General features: G+C 46.3%; 2 protein-coding genes across 5 annotated transcripts in view; one reads left to right on the forward strand and one right to left on the reverse strand.

The window, feature by feature from the left end:
- The window catches only part of NUP188 (nucleoporin 188), a 57217-nt gene extending 41499 nt beyond the window's left edge, over window positions 1-15718 (reverse strand). For all 4 annotated transcript variants that reach the window (XM_024345915.2, XM_009457459.4, XM_520414.8 and 1 more), the window contains exons 1-8: window positions 15635-15718; window positions 14156-14210; window positions 10552-10625; window positions 6973-7057; window positions 6373-6453; window positions 5351-5395; window positions 4512-4604; window positions 4272-4391 (exon numbers count right to left, since the gene is read on the reverse strand). In XM_024345915.2, coding sequence (XP_024201683.2) covers window positions 4272-4391; window positions 4512-4604; window positions 5351-5395; window positions 6373-6453; window positions 6973-7057; window positions 10552-10625; window positions 14156-14210; window positions 15635-15708 — 627 coding nt within the window. In that variant the 5' untranslated portion in view covers window positions 15709-15718. The remainder of the gene's footprint in view (window positions 1-4271; window positions 4392-4511; window positions 4605-5350; window positions 5396-6372; window positions 6454-6972; window positions 7058-10551; window positions 10626-14155; window positions 14211-15634) is intronic.
- A 74-nt stretch (window positions 15719-15792) lies between these two features.
- DOLK (dolichol kinase) lies at window positions 15793-17856 on the forward strand. Its single transcript, XM_001162301.5, has one exon. It carries the CDS (start codon window positions 16083-16085, stop codon window positions 17697-17699), a length of 1617 nt encoding a protein of 538 aa, XP_001162301.1. The 5' UTR covers window positions 15793-16082; the 3' UTR covers window positions 17700-17856.
- Window positions 17857-19691: the final 1835 nt, after the last annotated feature.

The following is a 19691-nucleotide window of genomic DNA, read 5'->3' on the forward strand; positions in this document are numbered from 1 at the left end:
GGCAGAGATTGCAGTGAGCCAAGATCACACCATTGCACACCAGCCTGGGCAACAAGAGTGAAAATTAAAAAAAAAAAATACACAACAGAAATGAATTAAATATAAAACAGACATTACAATAAAGAAAACTGGCCAGACGTGGTGGCTCACGTCTATAATCCCAGCACTTTGGGAGGCTGAGGGGGCCGGATCACCTGAGCTCAGGAGTTCGAGACCACCCTGGGCAACATGGTGAAACCCTGTCTCTACTAAAATACAAAAAATTAGCTGAGCTTAATAGTGCACACCTGTACTCCCATCTACTTGGGATGCTGAGGCACAAGAATCACTTGAGCCCTAGAGGTGGATGTTGCAGTGAGTCAAGAATGCGCCACTGCACTCCAGTTTAGGCTATAGAGTGAGACTCTGTCTCAAAAAAAAAATTTTTTTAATAAAGAAAATTGAAGACAAAAACTACCATTATCAGAAATGAGTAAGAGCACAGCACTAGACTCTAAAGAGAGTAAAAGCATAAGAAAATAATATGAACAGCCTTATGTAAATACATTTCACCAGTGAAATGAAATGAACAAATTCCTTAAAAGATACAAATTACCAAAACTGTCCCAAATAGAAACAGGAAACTTGAATAGCTTTGTATCAATCAAGGAAAACAATTCAGTATTTAAAACTTTGTTAGAAACTTGATGAAAATTTTAGAAAGAGATAAAAAAAATTTTAATCAATAAATAAAAGAATTAAAAACCTTCCCACAAAGAAAACTCCAGACCCAGATGGCTTCACTGGTAAATTCTATCAAACATTTAAGGACAAGCTCCAAAAGGCAGGAGCCATAATAGACAAAACTGACAAAAACATTTATCAAAACTTAAAATTTTGGCCGGGTGAGGAGGCTCATGCCTGTAATCCTAGCACTCTGGGAGGCCGAGACGGGTGGATGACCTGAGGTCAGGAGTGAGACTAGCCTGGCCAACATGGCAAAACCCCATCTCTACTAAAAATAACACAAATTAGGAAGGCGTGGTGGCACATGCCTGTAATCCCAGCTACTCGGGAGGCTGGAGGCAGGAGAATCCCTTGAACCCGGGAGGCAGAGATTACACTTAGCCAAGATCGTGCCACTGCACTCCAGCCTGGGTGACTGAGTGAGAGCGTCTCAAAAAAAAAAAAAAAAATTAAAATTAAAATGTTGGCTCTTGGAAAGATACAGTCTAGGAGCAGTGGCTCATGCCTGTCATCCCAGCACTTTGGGAGGCGCCAAGGCAGATAAATCATTTGAGCTCAGGAGCTTAAGACCAGCCTGGGCAACATGGCAAAACCATCTCTACAAAAAAAAAAAAAAAATACAAAAATTAGCCAGGTATGGTGGTACCCGCTTGTAGTCCCAGCTACTTGTGGGGCTGTGACAGGAGGGTCACTTGAGTCAGGGAGGTCGAGGCTGCAGTGAGCCATGTTCCCACCACTGGATTCCAGTCTGAGTGACAAACCGAGACCTTGTCTCAAAAAAAAAAAAAAAAAAAAAAAAAGAATTAAGGTGGTAAAAGACAAGCCACTAGGTGGAAGAAAAAAGTTGTAAAACATCTATCTGGTAAATAGCTTATATTTACAATACTGTATATAAAGAACTCTGACAATTTGATAAGACAAACATCCACAAAAAACAATGGGATAAAAATGTGAACAGACACTTGACTGAAGAAGGTGTAAGTAAATAAGCACGTGAAAAGATGTTCAACATCACTAGTCATCAGGGAAATGCAAATTAAAACCACGGTGAGACCAGGTGCGGTGACTCACACCAGTAATCCCAGCACTTTGGGAGGCCTAGGCGGGTGGATCACAAGGTCAGGAGATTGAGACCATCCTGGCTAACACGGTGAAACCCTGTCTCTACTAAAAATACAAAAAATTAGCCGGACGTGGTGGCATGCCTGTAGTCCCAGCTACTCAGGAGGCTGAGGCAGGAGAATCGCTTGAACTCAGGAGGCAGAGGTTGCAGTGAGCCAAGATCGTGCCACTGCACTCCACCCTGGGCGACAGTGTGAGACTCCGTCTCAAAAATAAAAAAAAAACCCACAATAAGACAGGCATGGTGGCATATGCCTGTAATCCCAGCCTACTCAAGAGGCCAAGCAGAAGGATCACTTGAATCCAGGAGTTCAAGGCCAGTTTGGGCAAAATAACAAGACCCTATCTCAAAACAAACAAACCACAATGAGATATTACTATATACTTATTTAGGATGTTTAAAATTAACAGCCATACCAAGTGTTGGTGACAATGTCAAACAAAAAGAATTCTCATACATTTCTAGTGGGAATGCAAAATGGTATAGCCACTATGGATAAACAATTTATCAATTCTTTATAAAAATTTCCATTTACGGCTGGGCATGGTGGCTCATGCCTGTAATCCCAGTATTAAAAATACAAAAATTAGCCAAGTGTGGTGATGCGTGCCTGTAATCCCAGCTACTCAGGAGGCTGAGGCAGGACAATCGCTTGAACTCAGGAGGCAGAGGTTGCAGTGAGTCGAAATCGCGCCACTGAACTCCAGCCTGGGCGACAGAGCGAGACTCCGTCTCAAAAAAAAAAAAAAAAAAATTTACATTTACGACTCAGCAATCTCACTCTCAGGTATTTATTTACCCAGGATAAATGAAAACTTATGTCAAAAAAACCATATGCTAATGTTCATAGCACATTATTCCTAATAGTCAAAAAACAAAAATGACAAATGGCTGGCTATCAACTGAGAAATGGATAAACAAAATATGGTATATCCACACAATGGAATGTTTACTACTCAACCATAAATAAGAATGAAGTACTAGTACATGATATAACATGGATGAATCTCAAAAACATGACATTAACTGAAAGAAGCCAAACAGAAAATTCTACATATTGTGTGGTTCTATTTATATGTAATTCCAGAAAAAGTAAAAGTATAGTCACAGTTACTTAAAAATAGTTAAAATGGTAAATTTTATGCTATGTCTATTTTATCACAATTTTAAAAATCATAATTAAACAAAAAACTGCTGAATCAAGAAATATGTACTTTGTAAATTTTTAGATATTGTCAAAATGCTTCCCATTAAAAAGTATATCAATTTAGTTGCGAATAATGGCTCACACCTATAATCCCAGCACTTTGAGAGGCTGAGGCGGGAGGACCGCTTGAGCCCAGCCGGCTATTCTTATTTTGCATATGAATTTTTTTTGAGACAGAGTCTCGCTCTGTGGCCCAGGTTGGGGTGCAAGTGGTGTGATCTTGGCTCACCACAACCTCCGTGCCCAGCCCGGTGTAAGTTTTTATACTCAAGAATATGGTGTGCCAGGCACAGTGGCTCACACCTGTAATCCCAGCACTTTGGGAGGCAGAGGTGGGTGGGTCACGAGGTCAGGAGATCAACACCATCCTGGCTAACACAGTGAAACCGCGTCTCTACTAAAAATACAAAAAAATTAATTGGGCGTGGTGGTGGGTGCCTGTAGTCCCAGCTACTTGGGAGACTGAGGCAGGAGAACGGCGTGAACCCAAGAGGTGGAGCTTGCAGAGAGCCGAGATCGTGCCACTGCACTCCAGCCTGGGCGACAGAGCGAGACTCCGTCTCAAAAAAAAAAAAAAGAGTATGGTGTGTCGGTCGGGTGCAATGGCTCACCACCGTAATCCCAGCACTTTGATGGGTTGAGGCAGGCAGATCACCTGAGGTCAAGAGTTCCAGACCAGCCTGATCAACATGGAGAAACCCCATCTCTACTCAAAATACAAAATTAGCTGGGCGTGGTGGCGCATGCCTTTAATCCCACCTACTCGGGAGGCTGAGGCAGGAGAACTGCTTGACCCAGGAGGTGGAGATTGTGGTGAGCCAAGATCATGCCATTGCACTCCAGCCTGGGCAACAAGAGTAAAATGCCGTCCAAAAAAAAAAAAAAAAAAAGAGTATGGTATGTCCTAGGCCGGGCATGGTGGCTCATGCCTGTAATCCCAGCGCTTTGGGAGGCCAAGGCAGGCAGATCACCTGAGGTCGGGAGTTCTAGACCAGCCTGACCAACATGGAGAAACCCTGTCTCTACTAAAAATGCAAAAATTGGCTGGGCGTGGCGACGGGTGCCTGTAATCCGCTGAGGTAGGAGAATTGCTTAAAACCAGGAGATGGAGGTTGCAGTGAGCCGAGATCATGCCACTGCACTCCAGCCTGGGTGACAGAGGGAAACTCCATCTTAAAAAAAAAAAAGTTACAGGAGAGCACAGTAACCACATACCATGAGATTTCCATGTGTCTCCCAAGTTGGTGCTTCAGTTTTATAAAGCTCTTCGAATTGCTGTCTGTATTTTGAAACTAGTTCCTTCTCCAATTTATCAACACAGTCTGCATATTCAACCTTTAAAAAATGAAAAGAGTAAATTATACCTAGAATAAAAGGTAAATATTCAAATAAACATTAATAAAATTATTAAGATGATACAGTATAAAGAGAAGCAAGAGGACTAAACAAGCTTACCCTATAGGGGTGTCTTTCATCTTGGAAGTAAGTGAGAAGGTGTAAGACACAACGAAGAATACAGGTTCTTTCTTCATAATAATAATCTGCAATCTGAGGAACCCAAAATTCAAAATCAGTTACTCACCTTTGCACACAGGAAACTCAAGTTTAAATTTAGTGATAATTTCACTTAAAGATGTGGATGGAAAAGTTCAATTTATATAAATGAGGAATCACAGAAATGCAAACATACTGAATTAGGCCAAAATAAAGCAAAAGACATTCATAAACCAGAATATACAGGATGAAAGGAATTAATTATTTAACAATATACATAAGTTTCCAAAAATGTTTTCTAGCATGATTTCTCAGAGCATTCATTTAGCACACAATGCTATCAACTGGCAGGCCAAACACATAAAAACAAATTCCACTGATATAGGTCCTAATTGCTTGTAACTAATGTACTTATTCTCACTAAATATAAAATAGGAAACTTCTTCAGAAGTCACAAATTACATTTTAACACGAGATCCTAAGTGAGAAGGTTGCTGGAAAGGGACTGAAGAATAAAGAAATAAAGAAATACAAATTAATCCTGTTGGACTTACACTTAAAGAAAAAATATCCATGAACTTGTTCTCACCACCAGTAGCTGAAGAATCTCCTTGGGAGAAACTTCTCTACTGGGTCCAGTGGATAAAAGCATCTTTTCACAAATGAGTTAATATGCTTCTTCATAAAGACCTCCATGCTTACCCAACAAAGAGTCAAAAGCCAGCAATCTCAGGAAAATGAGGTCAAGAAGCTGTCACTCAATTTTACATCAAAGAATAGAAATGGTGACTACTACTGACCTTCAGGATTAAGGCCTGGCTCTGCCTCTCATCTTGCAGTACTGTCTGAAAAGAAAAACAGAGCAGTTAAGAGGCCATCTTTTAGGCAAAACTCAAGTAATAAAAAAAGATAGATACCTTCACTTCATCCTTCAAGATTATAATTGCACATTTGTTTCTACATATACTTTCCACCTTACTTTTTACCCAAATGTACCCAAACCTGTGCTCAAATCCCTCCCCTTCTCCTCTGGCCTCAATCCTCTTATGTAAAATGAGGGGCTGGGCAGGCTAGAAATTCTACCAAATCCTGGCCGGGCGCGGTGGCTCACGCCTGTAATCCAAGTACTTTGGGAGGCCGAGGCGGGGGGATCACGAGGTCAGGAGATCGAGACCATCCTGGCTAACACGGTGAAATCCTGTCTCTACTAAAAATACAAAAAATTAGCCGGGCGTGGTGGCAGGCGCCTATAGTCCCAGCTACTTGGGAGGCTGAGGCAGGAGAATGGCGTGAACCCGGGAGACAGAGCTTGCAGTGAGCCAAGATCACGCCATTGCACTCCAGCCTGGGCGACAGAGCGAGACTCCATCTCAAAAAAAAAAGAAACTCTACCAAATCCTTATCACCTCTAATAGCCCAAGATTCCATGATTGACATGTCAGTCTTTGACCTCTCCACTCCTCCAAGTATGAAGACAGATCTCAGCTTATATGCATATATATTCTTTACTTTTTAAAGAGATAGGGTCTCACTCTTTTGCCTAGGCTGGAGTGCAGTAGTGCGATCACAGTTCACTGCAGCCTCAAACTCCTGGACTCAAGTGATCCTCCTGCCTCAGCCTCCCAAGAAGCTGGGAGTACAGGCACAAGCCATTGCACCCAGGTCATGTTTTTTTTAAAGCCTTTAGTAGGTCTTTCCTGAAGATGACGGTACCTGATCACCTACCACCGATAAAAGAATTGGTGCCAAAATCCTACATTATCTAAAACCAACAGGGAAAAAGGATAAAGGCAGAAGAAAGGAGCTGACATAAACCACAAACCTTTACTGAGTCCCGAGTACCCCTGTAGTCCTCTTGCAGGTAACACTGGAGTAACTGCACACTCTGTTCTTCATCAAGACCCTGAAACACAGAGATTTTAAGTAAGGAACAGCTCAGAAATCGCACACAGGATGCAGAGAATTTAAAGATTTGTCTTCTACAATGAACACAGGACTTGAATAAACAAAAATGCTTCTCAAAGATTCATAAAACATAACAATTCTGACTCTAATAGAAGACAAGAGCCAGTCACTGACATACAATTTTTATTACAATTAAATGTACATGCCAGAAACAACGATGCTTATTCACTAAGCACATTAATACAGCAGTAGGCATGATGTGAGCTTCCGAAATGACAAACTTAGTCACACCTTAAAGACCACCACATGTCTGGTGAAGAAAACCCTATGATATGCAGTGAATGGATCAGGCAACTTTGACTTGTAACTTTTAGGGAGAAGAGTTGCAATCTGGGTATTTATAAAACAATTTAATCCCCAAAACAAAAAGAAACTGAATTTTCACTATCACTAGCAATATAACCACACACATCCACACTGCAAGTAATAAATTGAGCGAGTGCTAATTTTTACTCACCAAAAACTTGCTGATTCTTAAACCCAGTTCCTTCAATGGTGAAGCTACATCTTTATTAGCTTTCACTTTTTCAGCTGAACTTGGACTACGAAAAGAACAGTGAATCATTTCTTCATTCTCAATAGCCCACTGGGTTTAAAATAAAAATATTTTTAAATATTTTTCCTACAGACTATTTTCTGCCCTTCAGATGCCTATAAAATAAACACACACACAAACACACACACGCGCACACACACACACACACACCCATTCACCTCTACAAACTTCATAACACAGAACTGGTTATGCCTAAGTAACAAAACAAAACAAAACAAAAAGTGGTTAAATTACAGTTATAACAATGTTATTTGTAAACACATTAAGTTACATTATTTTTGACCCTTACTACTGCCCTAAAAGGCAAATATTACTATTCTCCTTTTACAAATGGAATTGCCAGCACTTAGAAAGGGTAAATAACTTACCAAAAATCCCACAGCTCATAAACAGTTGCTAGAATTTAAAACCAGGTCTGTGGCATACATACATATATTAATACATTATCTGTAATAGCTCTGTCCACTGAGAAGGCCTAGAATTTATAACACTCCAACAGCAGGAGGCACATGCAGCACCCAGATCCTGCTTTATAATACCATTCTCTAATAACAGGATTCCTTGGAGAATTGGTTGATTCTAGACTCAGGGCAAGGAAAATACAAGAAAATCTTGAAGCATCTTATAGTGAAACGAAGTACAAAAGGGCTTAAGAAACCAAAGTCCTTTCGGTAGGAGATGACGTAATAGGAAAAAAAAGAAAAAAGGAAGGACACACCCAAAGGACAGAGGCCAACCTAAAAGAATGCCCAATAGCCAAAGCTGAAACAAGGTATAAACAAAGTATAAGATAAATAAAATAAATATATTTGAGTCTATACTGATATAAACTAATGAATAAATAAATAGGATAGGGAGGGGCCAGAACAATGGCTCATGCCTGTAATCCCAGCACTTTGGGAGGCGAAGGCAGGAGTGTAGCTTGAGGCCAGGAGTTTGAGACCAGCCTAGACAACGAAGTGAGACCCTCATCTCCGCCAAAAATGAAAAAAATTAGCTGGACATGGCTATATTTAGTACTCACTTCCAAAAAATAAAATAGGAAAAGAGAAAAAAGTAACTTCACAGAGGAGAAACTTGGCAAATGCCTCCTCAACTGAGTGACCAAGATTAACATTACCAGTGATTTCATGTGGACAGCATGTACTCTCTGCTATGATGTGGTAAGAAGGGTAGCTTGGCCAGGAGTGGTGGCTCACGCCTGTAATCCCAGCACTTTGGGAGGCTGAGGCGGGCAGATCACCTGAGGTCAGGAGTTCAAGACCAGCCTGACCAATATGGTGAAACCCTGTCTCTACTAAAAATACAAAAATTAGCCAGGCATGGTGGCATGCACCTGTAGTCCCAGCTACTCGGGAGGCTGAGACAGAATTGCTTGAACCCAGGAGGCAGAGGTTGCACTGAGCTGAAATCACGCCACTGCACGCGAGCATGGGCAACAAGAGCGAAACTCCATCTCAAAAAAAAAAAGAAGAGCACCTCACCTCTGTGTATTTTTCCCAAAAACTCACAACCCCAGTCTAATAATAAGGAAAACATCAGACAAACCCAAATTGGGGGCATACTACAAAATAACTAACCAGTCCTCAAACTTGTTCAAGGTCATGAAAATCAAGGTAAGACTAAGACATTGTTGACATTGTCACCGGCCGCGGTGGCTCACGCCTGTAATCCCAGCACTTTGGGAGGCCGAGGCGGGCGGATCACGAGGTCAGGAGATTGAGACCATCCTGGCGAACACAGTGAAACCCTGTCTCTACCAAAAATACAAAAAATTAGCCGGGCGTGGTGGCAGGCGCCTGTAGTCCCTGCTACTCGGGAGGCTGAGGCAGGAGAATGGCGTGAACCCGGGAGGCAGAGCTTGCAGTGAGCCGAGATCGTGCCACTGCACTCCAGCCTGGGCCACAGAGCGAGACTCCATCTCAAAAAAAAAAAAAAAAAGACTAAGACATTGTCACAGCGGGTGCCTGTAGTCCCAGCTACTTGGGAGGCTGAGGCAGGAGAATGGCGTGAACCCGGGAGGCAGAGCTTGCAGTGAGCCGAGATCGTGCCACTGCACTCCAGTCTGGGCCACAGAGCGAGACTCCATCTCAAAAAAAAAAAAAAAAGACTAAGACATTGTCACAGCTAAGAGGAGACTACAGGCACTTGACAACTAGGTTGGATCCTGGAACAGAAAAAAGATAGTAAACAAAACAATAGGCAGGGTATGGCGGCTCACGCCTTTAATCTCAGCACTTTGGGAGGCCGAGGTGAGCAGATCACTTGAGATCAGGAGTTCAAGGCCAGCCTCGCCAACATGGTGAAACCCCATCTCTACTAAAAATACAAAAATTAGCTGGGCGTGGTGGCGGGCACCTGTAATCCCAGCCACTCGGGAGGCCGAGGCAAGCGAATCACTTGAACCCGGGAGATGGAGGTTGCAGTAAGCTGAGATGTGACACTGCACTCCAGCCTGGGTGACAGAGCAAAACCCCATCTCAAAAAAAAAAAAAGAACAGACACTGGAATGAGACCACCAGGGTCAAATCCTGGTTCTATCACTTACTAGCTGTGTGACCATGACAAGTTACTTAACCTCTTTGTGCCTCAGTTTCCCCATTGGTAAAATGGAAACAATGATAAGAGTACCTAAATGTAATAATATAGAGATTATCTTTTTTAAAAGTCCATGTATTTTAGATACATAGTCAAGTATTTGCAGACAAAATAACAAGGTATCTGGGATTTACTTCAAGGTAATTACAGGGGAAGAATTAACAGATGAATAACAAGGAAAAGTTCATCGTTAACCTAAGAGAATGAAAATGGAAGGTAAAGAAGTAATACATTCAAAAGCAGTACAAAAGTAGAAGGGAAATGAGGGTGACTTAGACTATAACGCATAATAGAATGAGATCTGGACTAGGAATCAAGATCAAATAAGCCCAGCCCTACAAGCTGCATTCTCTTTATTTGCAACTACTTTATATTTTATTACTATGTTTTCCACTACCCAATAAAAAGATCTATATATTCACCCAAAGAATAAAAGTAGTAACTATCTCAAAGGGGTGTTGTGGGGATTAAATAACTTTTGATAAGTCAGGTGCTTAGAGTATGAATTGTTACATAGTTAACACTACACAAGTGTCAGTTGTTAGTATCATCCTTCACTGCTATCTCCCACCAATTAGGACTCACACAGACACTGTGGACTCTGAATAAATATTAGAAAATTGGTTGAATGTTTAATAAATTCTCATCCCCACACATAGGTCACAATTATATTCTACAATACTGTATTTCTAGAAGGAATTTCCTTTTCTTTCAGTCAACAAAAAAACGAATGTACCCTACTGTTTTCCACTGGTAAACTAAATTGTATTATCTCTGGTATACATAACCCTACAATATCATCAAAGCACATAGAAGGATGGTTTTATCCATGTCAGCTTCCTTAGGAGAATTACTTTAACCTGACACCCGGAACTGCCATACCTGGGAGGTTTGTAGTAAGAAAGCCCCTCTAACAATCGCCGCCAATGTTTATTCAGTTCTGCCTCAATCTGACTCTGGAAAAGAACAAGGTAATTATACAAATGCAGTTTTTGTTTTTTTTTTTTTTTTGAGACGGAGTCTCACTCTATCACCCAGGCTGGAGTGCAGTGGCACCAACTTGGCTGACTGCAACCTCCGCCTCCCAGATTCAAGTGATTCTCGAGCCTCAGCCTCCCGAGTAGCTGAAATTACAGGTGCCAGCCACCACACCCAGCTAATTATTGTATTTTTAGTAGAGATGGAGTTTCACCATGTTGGCTAGGCTGATCTCGAACTCCCCACCTCAAGTGATCTGCCTGCCTTGGCCTCCCAAAGTGCTGGGATTACAGGCGTGAGCCAAGGCACCCGACCGCAAATGCAGTTTTTTGTGCTTTCTTTTTTTTTCTTTTTTTTTTTTTTGAGACGGAGTCTCACTCTGTTACCCAGGATGGAGTGCAGTGGCGCGATCTTGGCTCACTGCAACCTCCACCTCCTGGGTTCAAGCAATTCTCCTACCTCAGCCTCCTGAGTAGATGGGACTACAGGCGCACGCCACCATGCCAGTCAGTTTTTTTGTATTTTTAGTAAAGATGGGGTTTCACTGTATTGGCCAAGCTGGTCTTGAACTCCTGACCTCGTGATCTGCCCATGTGAGCAAAGTGCAGGGATTACAGGTGTGAGCCACTGCGCCCGGCCCAAATGCAGTTTTATTAATAATCAGACTCGGCCAGGCATGGTGGCTCACGCCTGTAATCCTAGCACTTTGGGAGGCCGAAGCGGGCGGATCCCCTAGGGTTGGGAGTTGGAGACCAGCCTGATCAACATGGAGAAACCCTGTCTCTACTAAAAAATACAAAATTAGCTGGGCGTGGTGGTGTATGCCTGTAATCCCAGCTACTCGGGAGGCTGAGGCAGGAGAATCACTTGAACCTGGGAGGCAGAGGTTGTGATGAGCCGAGATTGCACCAACGCACTCCAGCCAGGACAACAAGAACGAAACTCCGTCTCAAAAAAAAAAAAAAAAAATCAGATTCCAGAATCACACTAAGTATTATACATTCCTTTGAGTGTTTTTAATATGCATTTTTCCCCACAGTTGAAATCATTTTGAATACAGAATTCTGTAACCTTCTTTTCTTTGCTTAACATTATAACATAATGACTTAACCTTATTATGAAAGTCTTGATAAACATACTTTCAAGTTGCTGCATAATACTTGTATCAAGTTGGTAGATCATAATTCATTTACCATTCCTCTAATGTCTGATATACTTAAGCTGACTGTAATTATTTAATAATATAAATGATGTTGTGGTGAAGTTTTCTTTGTTGTTTTTTGAGACAGGGTCCTGTTCTGTCACCCGGGCTGGAGTGCAGTGATGCAATCATGGCTCACTGCAGGCTTGATATCCTGAGCTTAAGCGATCTTTCCACCACAGCCTCCTGAGTAGCTGGAACTACTAATACAAGCATATGCCACCAGGCCTGACTTTTTTTTTTTTTTTTTTTGAGATGGAGTCTCGCTTTGTCACCCAGGCTGGAGTACAGTTGCGCGATCTCGACTCACTGCAACCTCCACTTCCGGGTTCAAGCGAATCTCCTGCCTCAGCCTCCCGAGTAGCTAGGATTACAGGCATGCACCACCACACCGGGCTAATTTTGTATTTTTAGTAGAGACGGGGTTTCTCCATGTTGAGGCTGGTCACAAACTCCTGACCTCAGGTGATCCACCCGCCTCGGCCTCCCAAAGTGCTGGGATTACAGGCATGAGACACCATGCCTGGCCAAGAATCTTTCTTAGGTTGAGGTAGAAGAATGATATTTGTACCCCTACTCTCAGCAGCCAAGCAATGAACACAGGTATCTTTTCATAAAAGGAATCAATGAAATACAAAGGTAGATTTAAAAGACTTCAGCAGCTAGGCTAGGTAGTCTCATTTCAGCAAAGAAGTAGGGAATGCGTAATGTTTATAAAGCTTTTTGCTTTTTTGAGCTGGGGTCTCGATGTGTCTCCCAGGCTAGAGTTCACTGCAGCCTCAACCTCCCAGGATCAAGCAATCCTCCCACCTCGGACTCCTAAGTAGCTGGGACTACAGACATGCACCACCATGCCTGGCTAATTTTTAAAAAATTTTTTGTAGAGACGGGGTCTTGCTATGTTGCCAGGGCTGGCCTTGAGCTTGTGCACTCAATTGATCCTTCTGCCTTGGCCTTCCAAAGTGCTGGGATTACAGGCATGAGCCACTGCATCTGACCACGTTTATAAAGTTTTAGGAACAAAAAAAAGTGTTTATACCAGGCACAGTGGCTCATGCCTGCAATCTGAGCACTTTGGGAGACTGAGGTGGGCAGATCACCTGAGGCCAGGAATTCAAGACCAGCCTGGCCAACATGGTGAAACCCCATCTCTACTAAAAATACAAAAATTAGCCGGGCGTGGTGGCATGCATCTGTAATCCCCAGCTCCTTGAGAGGCTAAGGCAGGAATCACTTGAACCCAGGAGACAGAGGATGCGGTGAGCCGAGATCATGCCACTGCACTCCAACCTGGGCGAGAGCCAGACTCTGTCTCAACAACAACAACAACAAAACGTAGCCGGGTGTGGTGGCTCATGCCTGTAATCCCAGCACTTTGGGAGGCTGAGGCAGGCAGATCACCTGAGGCCAGGAGTTCGAGACCGACCTGGCCAACATGGCAAAACCCTGTCTCTACTAAAAATATAAAAATCAGCAGGGCGTGGCGGTGGGCACCTCTAATCCCAGCTACTGGGGAGGCTGAGGCAGGAGAATCACTTGAACCCAGGTGGCAGAGGTTGAAGTGAGCCAAGATCGAGCTACTTACACTCCAGCCTGGGAGCAAGACTCCCCCCTCAAAAAAAAAAAAAAAGCGGCTGTCACGCCTGTTATCCCAGGACTTTGAGATGCCAAGGCAAGTAGATCACCTGAGGTCAGGAGTTCAACACCAGCCTGGCCAACATGGTGAAACCCTGTCTCCACTAAAAATACAAAAATTAGCCAGGTGTGGTGGCATGCACCTGTAATCTCAGCTACTCGGGAGGCTGTGGCAGGAAAATCGCTTGAACTCGGGAGGCGGAGGTTGCAGTGAGCTGGGATCATGCTATTACACTCCAGCCTGGGTAACAAGAGTGAAACTCCATCTCAAAATAAATAAATAGGCCAGGTGTGGTGGCTCACGCCTATAATCACAGCAATTTGGGAGGCCAAGGAAGGCAGATCACCTAAGGTCGGGAGTTCGAGACCAGCCTGACCAAAATGGAAAAACCCCATCTCTACTAAAAATACAAAATTAGTCGGGCGTGGTGGTGCATGCCTGTAATCCCAGCTACTCGAGAAGCTGAGGCAGGAGAATCGCTTGAACCTGGGAGGCGGAGGTTGCGGTGAGCCGAGATCACGCCATTGCACTCCAGCCTGGGAAACAAGAGCAAAACTCTGTCTCTAAATAAATAAATGTGTTTACTTCCTACATTTAAAAAAAAGTGTTTTTTTGGTAACAAAAGCTACACAAAGAACCCAGAGAACCCACTCAAGAACACCACCACTTACCAGCTCTCTCAGAGCTGACCTTCCAAGCAGAATAGTCCACAGTTCTCTACTGCTCCTGCAAAATGAGAGAACAGAGGTAATTTTGCTCTTTCTGATCATACAAACTTGTTCACTGCCTCATAGCCATTTTGTCTACTCTCTAAAAGCAAAAAATCTCAATATACAAAATGATTTGTTAAATTTTTGGAAAGTAATCTTGTTATATAATAATATTGTTAGGGCCGGGCACGGTGGCTCATGCCTGTAATCCCAGCACTTTGGGAGGTCGAGGCGGGCGGATCATGAGGTCAGGAGATCGAGACCATCCTGGCTAACACAGTGAAACCCTGTCTCTACTGAAAATACAAAAAATTAGCCAGGCGTTGTGGCGGGTGCCTGTATCCCCAGCTACTTGGGAGGCTGAGGCAGGAGAATAGCATGAACCCGGGAGACAGAGCTTGCAGTGAGCCGAGATCGTGCCACTGCACTCCAGCCTGGACGACAGAGCGAGACTCCGTCTCAAAAAAAAAAAAAAAAAAAAAATTGGGGAAAACACTGCTGGCACAGGGAAGGATAAGAGACAGGGATGTTTAACTTTGAGGGAGGGTGGTGGGAAGAACGAAGACCTTCGAGCTGCAATGTGGAAGACAGAGGGAGGCGTGGTGGTCTGGTTATAGCACTGGAGGCACGCAGACTTCAGCCTGAATGCTCTCTTTATCACTTGGCTAGCTCTGAGCCGGACTTCTGAGTCATCTGTGAAATAGAAGGCGCCTCTCGGAGTTGCGAGAATTGAATGAGATAACTCATGGGAAGCGCTCCACCAGGGTCTGACGCTAGAAAGCACTTTGTCAAAATTGTAGCTTTCGTATATAATATTTCATCTTCTTGTCCCTAAAGCCTAGTTCAATTCCTGAAATCTCCTGGAGGATTTGGACATGCTGGCTGACTGATTCAGTGCAAGAAAAGAACGATACGAGGCGCGGAGAGGACAGAAGCCGCAAGCGTGGCTCCGCTCAACGCGAAACAAAATCCTAACAAGAACAGATCGCGGGAGAGGTCGGGGAGCCAGCAGGGCGCACTCGACGCCGGGGCAGGACACTGGGAGCCTGCAGCAGGGACGTGGGTGGGGGGTACCCCAGGCGACCGCAAAGCTCCCCGTGGCTCGAGGGAGCGTCACGGCCGGAGAAGGAAGCGCGGGTGGGGCGCCAAGAGACGCGCCGGAGGTGAGAGAGGAGGAAGGCAAAGGGCCCTGGGTGAGGAGATGGGAGGCCGAGCGCGGAGGGAAGGGGTGAAGAGCCGGCCCCCCTCCTGAAGAAGACTTCAGATCCCCGCGCGCGGGGACCATTTGGACGTAACCGCCTCCCGTCTCGGTGCCCGTCCAACCAGCCGGGGTTGGCCCTGCCACCGTCGCCACATCCCGCCTCCAATTCCCGCCCCGCTTCCGCTCGGCTTTGACACCGCGCTTCACAGCCACCCTGGTCCATTCGACCCGCTCCGCACCTCACACACGGCCCGCCGGCGGCCGCCGCCATCTTCGCGCGCCCGCGCGCCCTGACCCCGCCCCCAGACGCCATGCCCACGTGACCGCTCGCCCCCGGATCCGGAGCGTGGGCGGGGATTTCGTCACGTGACGTTGCCGCGGGGCGGTGCCAAGATGGCGAGGCCCAAAGAGGTGAGGAACCGGCAGCGGGGGCGGCTGTAACTGTGAGGAAGGCTGCAGAGTGGCGACGTCCACGCCGTAGGTTGGAGGCTGTGGGGGGTGGCCGGGCGCCAGCTCCCAGGCCGCAGAAGTGACCTGCGGTGGAGTTCCCTTTTCGCTTCTGGAGAACGGAGGGAGAAGGTTGCTGGCCGGGTGAAAGTGCCTCCCTTTGCTTGACGGGGCTGAGGGGCCCGAAGTCTAGGGCGTCCGTAGTCGCCCCGGCCTCCGTGAAGCCCCAGGTCTAGAGATATGACCCGAGAGTGCCCATCTCCGGCCCCGGGGCCTGGGGCTCCGCTGAGTGGATCGGTGCTGGCAGAGGCGGCAGTAGTGTTTGCAGTGGTGCTGAGCATCCACGCAACCGTATGGGACCGATACTCGTGGTGCGCCGTGGCCCTCGCAGTGCAGGCCTTCTACGTCCAATACAAGTGGGACCGGCTGCTACAGCAGGGAAGCGCCGTCTTCCAGTTCCGAATGTCCGCAAACAGTGGCCTATTGCCCGCCTCCATGGTCATGCCTTTGCTTGGACTAGTCATGAAGGAGCGGTGCCAGACTGCTGGGAACCCGTTCTTTGAGCGTTTTGGCATTGTGGTGGCAGCCACTGGCATGGCAGTGGCCCTCTTCTCATCAGTGTTGGCGCTCGGCATCACTCGCCCAGTGCCAACCAACACTTGTGTCATCTTGGGCTTGGCTGGAGGTGTTATCATTTATATCATGAAGCACTCGCTGAGCGTGGGGGAGGTGATCGAAGTCCTGGAAGTCCTTCTGATCTTCGTTTATCTCAACATGATCCTGCTGTACCTGCTGCCCCGCTGCTTCACCCCTGGCGAGGCACTGCTGGTATTGGGTGGCATTAGCTTTGTCCTCAACCAGCTCATCAAGCGCTCTCTGACACTGGTGGAAAGTCAGGGGGACCCAGTGGACTTCTTCCTGCTGGTGGTGGTAGTAGGGATGGTACTCATGGGCATCTTCTTCAGCACTCTGTTCGTCTTCATGGACTCAGGCACCTGGGCCTCCTCCATCTTCTTCCACCTCATGACCTGTGTGCTGAGCCTTGGTGTGGTCCTACCCTGGCTGCACCGGCTCATCCGCAGGAATCCCCTGCTCTGGCTTCTTCAGTTTCTCTTCCAGACAGACACCCGCATCTACCTCCTAGCCTATTGGTCTCTGCTGGCCACCTTGGCCTGCCTGGTGGTGCTGTACCAGAATGCCAAGCGGTCATCTTCCGAGTCCAAGAAGCACCAGGCCCCCACCATCGCCCGAAAGTATTTCCACCTCATTGTGGTAGCCACCTACATCCCAGGTATCATCTTTGACCGGCCACTGCTCTATGTAGCCGCCACTGTATGCCTGGCGGTCTTCATCTTCCTGGAGTATGTGCGCTACTTCCGCATCAAGCCCTTGGGTCACACTCTACGGAGCTTCCTGTCCCTTTTTCTGGATGAACGAGACAGTGGACCACTCATTCTGACACACATCTACCTGCTCCTGGGCATGTCTCTTCCCATCTGGCTGATCCCCAGACCCTGCACACAGAAGGGTAGCCTGGGAGGAGCCAGGGCCCTCGTCCCCTATGCCGGTGTCCTGGCTGTGGGTGTGGGTGATACTGTGGCCTCCATCTTCGGTAGCACCATGGGGGAGATCCGCTGGCCTGGAACCAAAAAGACTTTTGAGGGGACCATGACATCTATATTTGCGCAGATCATTTCTGTAGCTCTGATCTTAATCTTTGACAGTGGAGTGGACCTAAACTACAGTTATGCTTGGATTTTGGGGTCCATCAGCACTGTGTCCCTCCTGGAAGCATACACTACACAGATAGACAATCTCCTTCTGCCTCTCTACCTCCTGATATTGCTGATGGCCTAGCTGTTACAGTGCAGCAGCAGTGACGGAGGAAACAGACATGGGGAGGGCAAACAGTCCCCACAGCAGACAGCTACTTGGGCATGAAGAGCCAAGGTGTGAAAAGCAGATTTGATTTTTCAGTTGATTCAGATTTAGAATAAAAAGCAAAGCTCTCCTAGTTCTAGTTTTGCTGATTTTTTTTTTTTTTTTTTTTTTGAGACAGTTTTGCTCTTGTTGCCCAGGTTGGAGTGCAATGGCGCGATCTCGGCTCACCGCAACCTCCGCCTCCCAGGTTCAAGCGATTCTCCTGTCCCAGCCTCCTGAGTAGCTGGGATTACAGGCATGCGCCACCATGCCCAGCTAATTTTGTATTTTGAGTAGAGACAGGGTTTCTCCATGTTGGTCAGGCTGGTCTCGATCTCCCGACCTCAGGTGATCTGCCCACCTTGGCCTCCCAAAGTGTTGAGATTACAGGCGTGAGCCACCGTCCCAGCCTTGCTTATATTTAAAAAGAAAAGAGTCTTAAGGGATAGTCCAGCAACTCAACCTGAGTGTGCTATAGAGCCCCCTCTTTCGCCCTGCAGCCTCGGAGGAGGCCAGAGTAGACACTGGAGGGAGTAAAGCATAATGGTTAACACTTTAGTCTCTGGGTCAAACTAATCTGGTCAGAATCCTTGGCTGCACAGCTTCTTACTAACTTTGTGACCTTGAATGGCCAGGCGTGGTGGCTCATGCCTGTAATCCCAGCACTTTGGGAGGCCGAGGCAGGTGGATCATCTGAGGGCGGGAGATCGAGACCAGCCTGACCAACATGGAGAAACACTGTCTCTACTAAAAATACAAAATTAGCCAGGCGCGGTGGCATATGCCTGTAATCCCACCTACTAGAGCGGCTGAGGCAGGAGAATCACTTGAACCTGGGAGGCGGAGGTTGAAGTGAGCCGAGATCGCGCCATTGCACTCCAGTCTGGGCAACAAGAGCGAAACTCCGTCTCAAAAACAAACAAACAAAAAAAACAAAAAACAACTTTGTGACCTTGGGTGAGTCACTTAGCCAGGCTGAACCTCAATTCTCTTGCACATGGGAGTAATGACAGCCCACACCTCGCGGGGTGTTGTGAGGGTCCAGCCTAGAGCCCACCCTTGATAAGCAGTCAGAAAGGGAGTCATTTTTACCAAAGACCAGTCCTCATCTTAGTGAAAAGCCGAAAAGCTGGGCAAACCACTTGTAAACCAGAGTGACCTTTGCTCTCCTGGCTTCACTTAGAAGTGGAGAACTCCTGAGGGAAAGAGCAGAGGGCTAGGAATTACTGAAGGGAGAGGTGGGTCAACTTTGGTGGGGTTGAGGGAGGATCAGATCCTGCTTGGGCTGGATCTTGTTTTAGCCAACCCCACCCTGCCTCTGGTGTCCCACTGAGTGGTATCCATAGAGAAAGATGGGCTGAACGGCACCAGGACCTCATCAAGGGGCCCTTCTTAAGACCTTTCCACGTTCTAATCCTATCCAAACCTGTGTTTGTCTTTTCCTAAGGTAGGAAAGATCCACAGGGGCTGGGGGAGTTTCCTGAGAGGTAAAATGACTGTATGAGGGGCCCACGCTGCAGCCTTGCTCTTTGGGAAGACAGGCTCCGGCACTGCCACATTCCCCACCCCATCCCGCAAGGCTAGCACAGGGCACTGACAAGGAGCAGGAAATCAGTAGATTTGGGAGTCGATCTGCACTGTGTCCCTCCCAGAATTGTACACTACACAGATAGTGAATGGATAAACATTTTCCGTCACTAGGAAGATAGCACAGCAAGATTCCTGAGGCTGGACAAGGTTCTCCCTTTCTCCCCAAGCTTGGGAGGACGTCAGAGGAGGTGAGAGCTTTGGTCCACCAAGGCCAGAAGCCGGGAGCAGAGCTCCAGGGAGCGAAGCTTCTGCTTGAGAATCACTGCCATGTCCTTTCCCTCAGAGGAGAGTATTGAGACATTTCTTTGGGACTCAATGGAGACGCTTCCCTTCTCTTAG

The sequence above is a fragment of the Pan troglodytes genome, chromosome 11 (assembly GCF_028858775.2).
Source record: "Pan troglodytes isolate AG18354 chromosome 11, NHGRI_mPanTro3-v2.0_pri, whole genome shotgun sequence".
Taxonomy (NCBI): Eukaryota; Metazoa; Chordata; class Mammalia; order Primates; family Hominidae; genus Pan; species Pan troglodytes.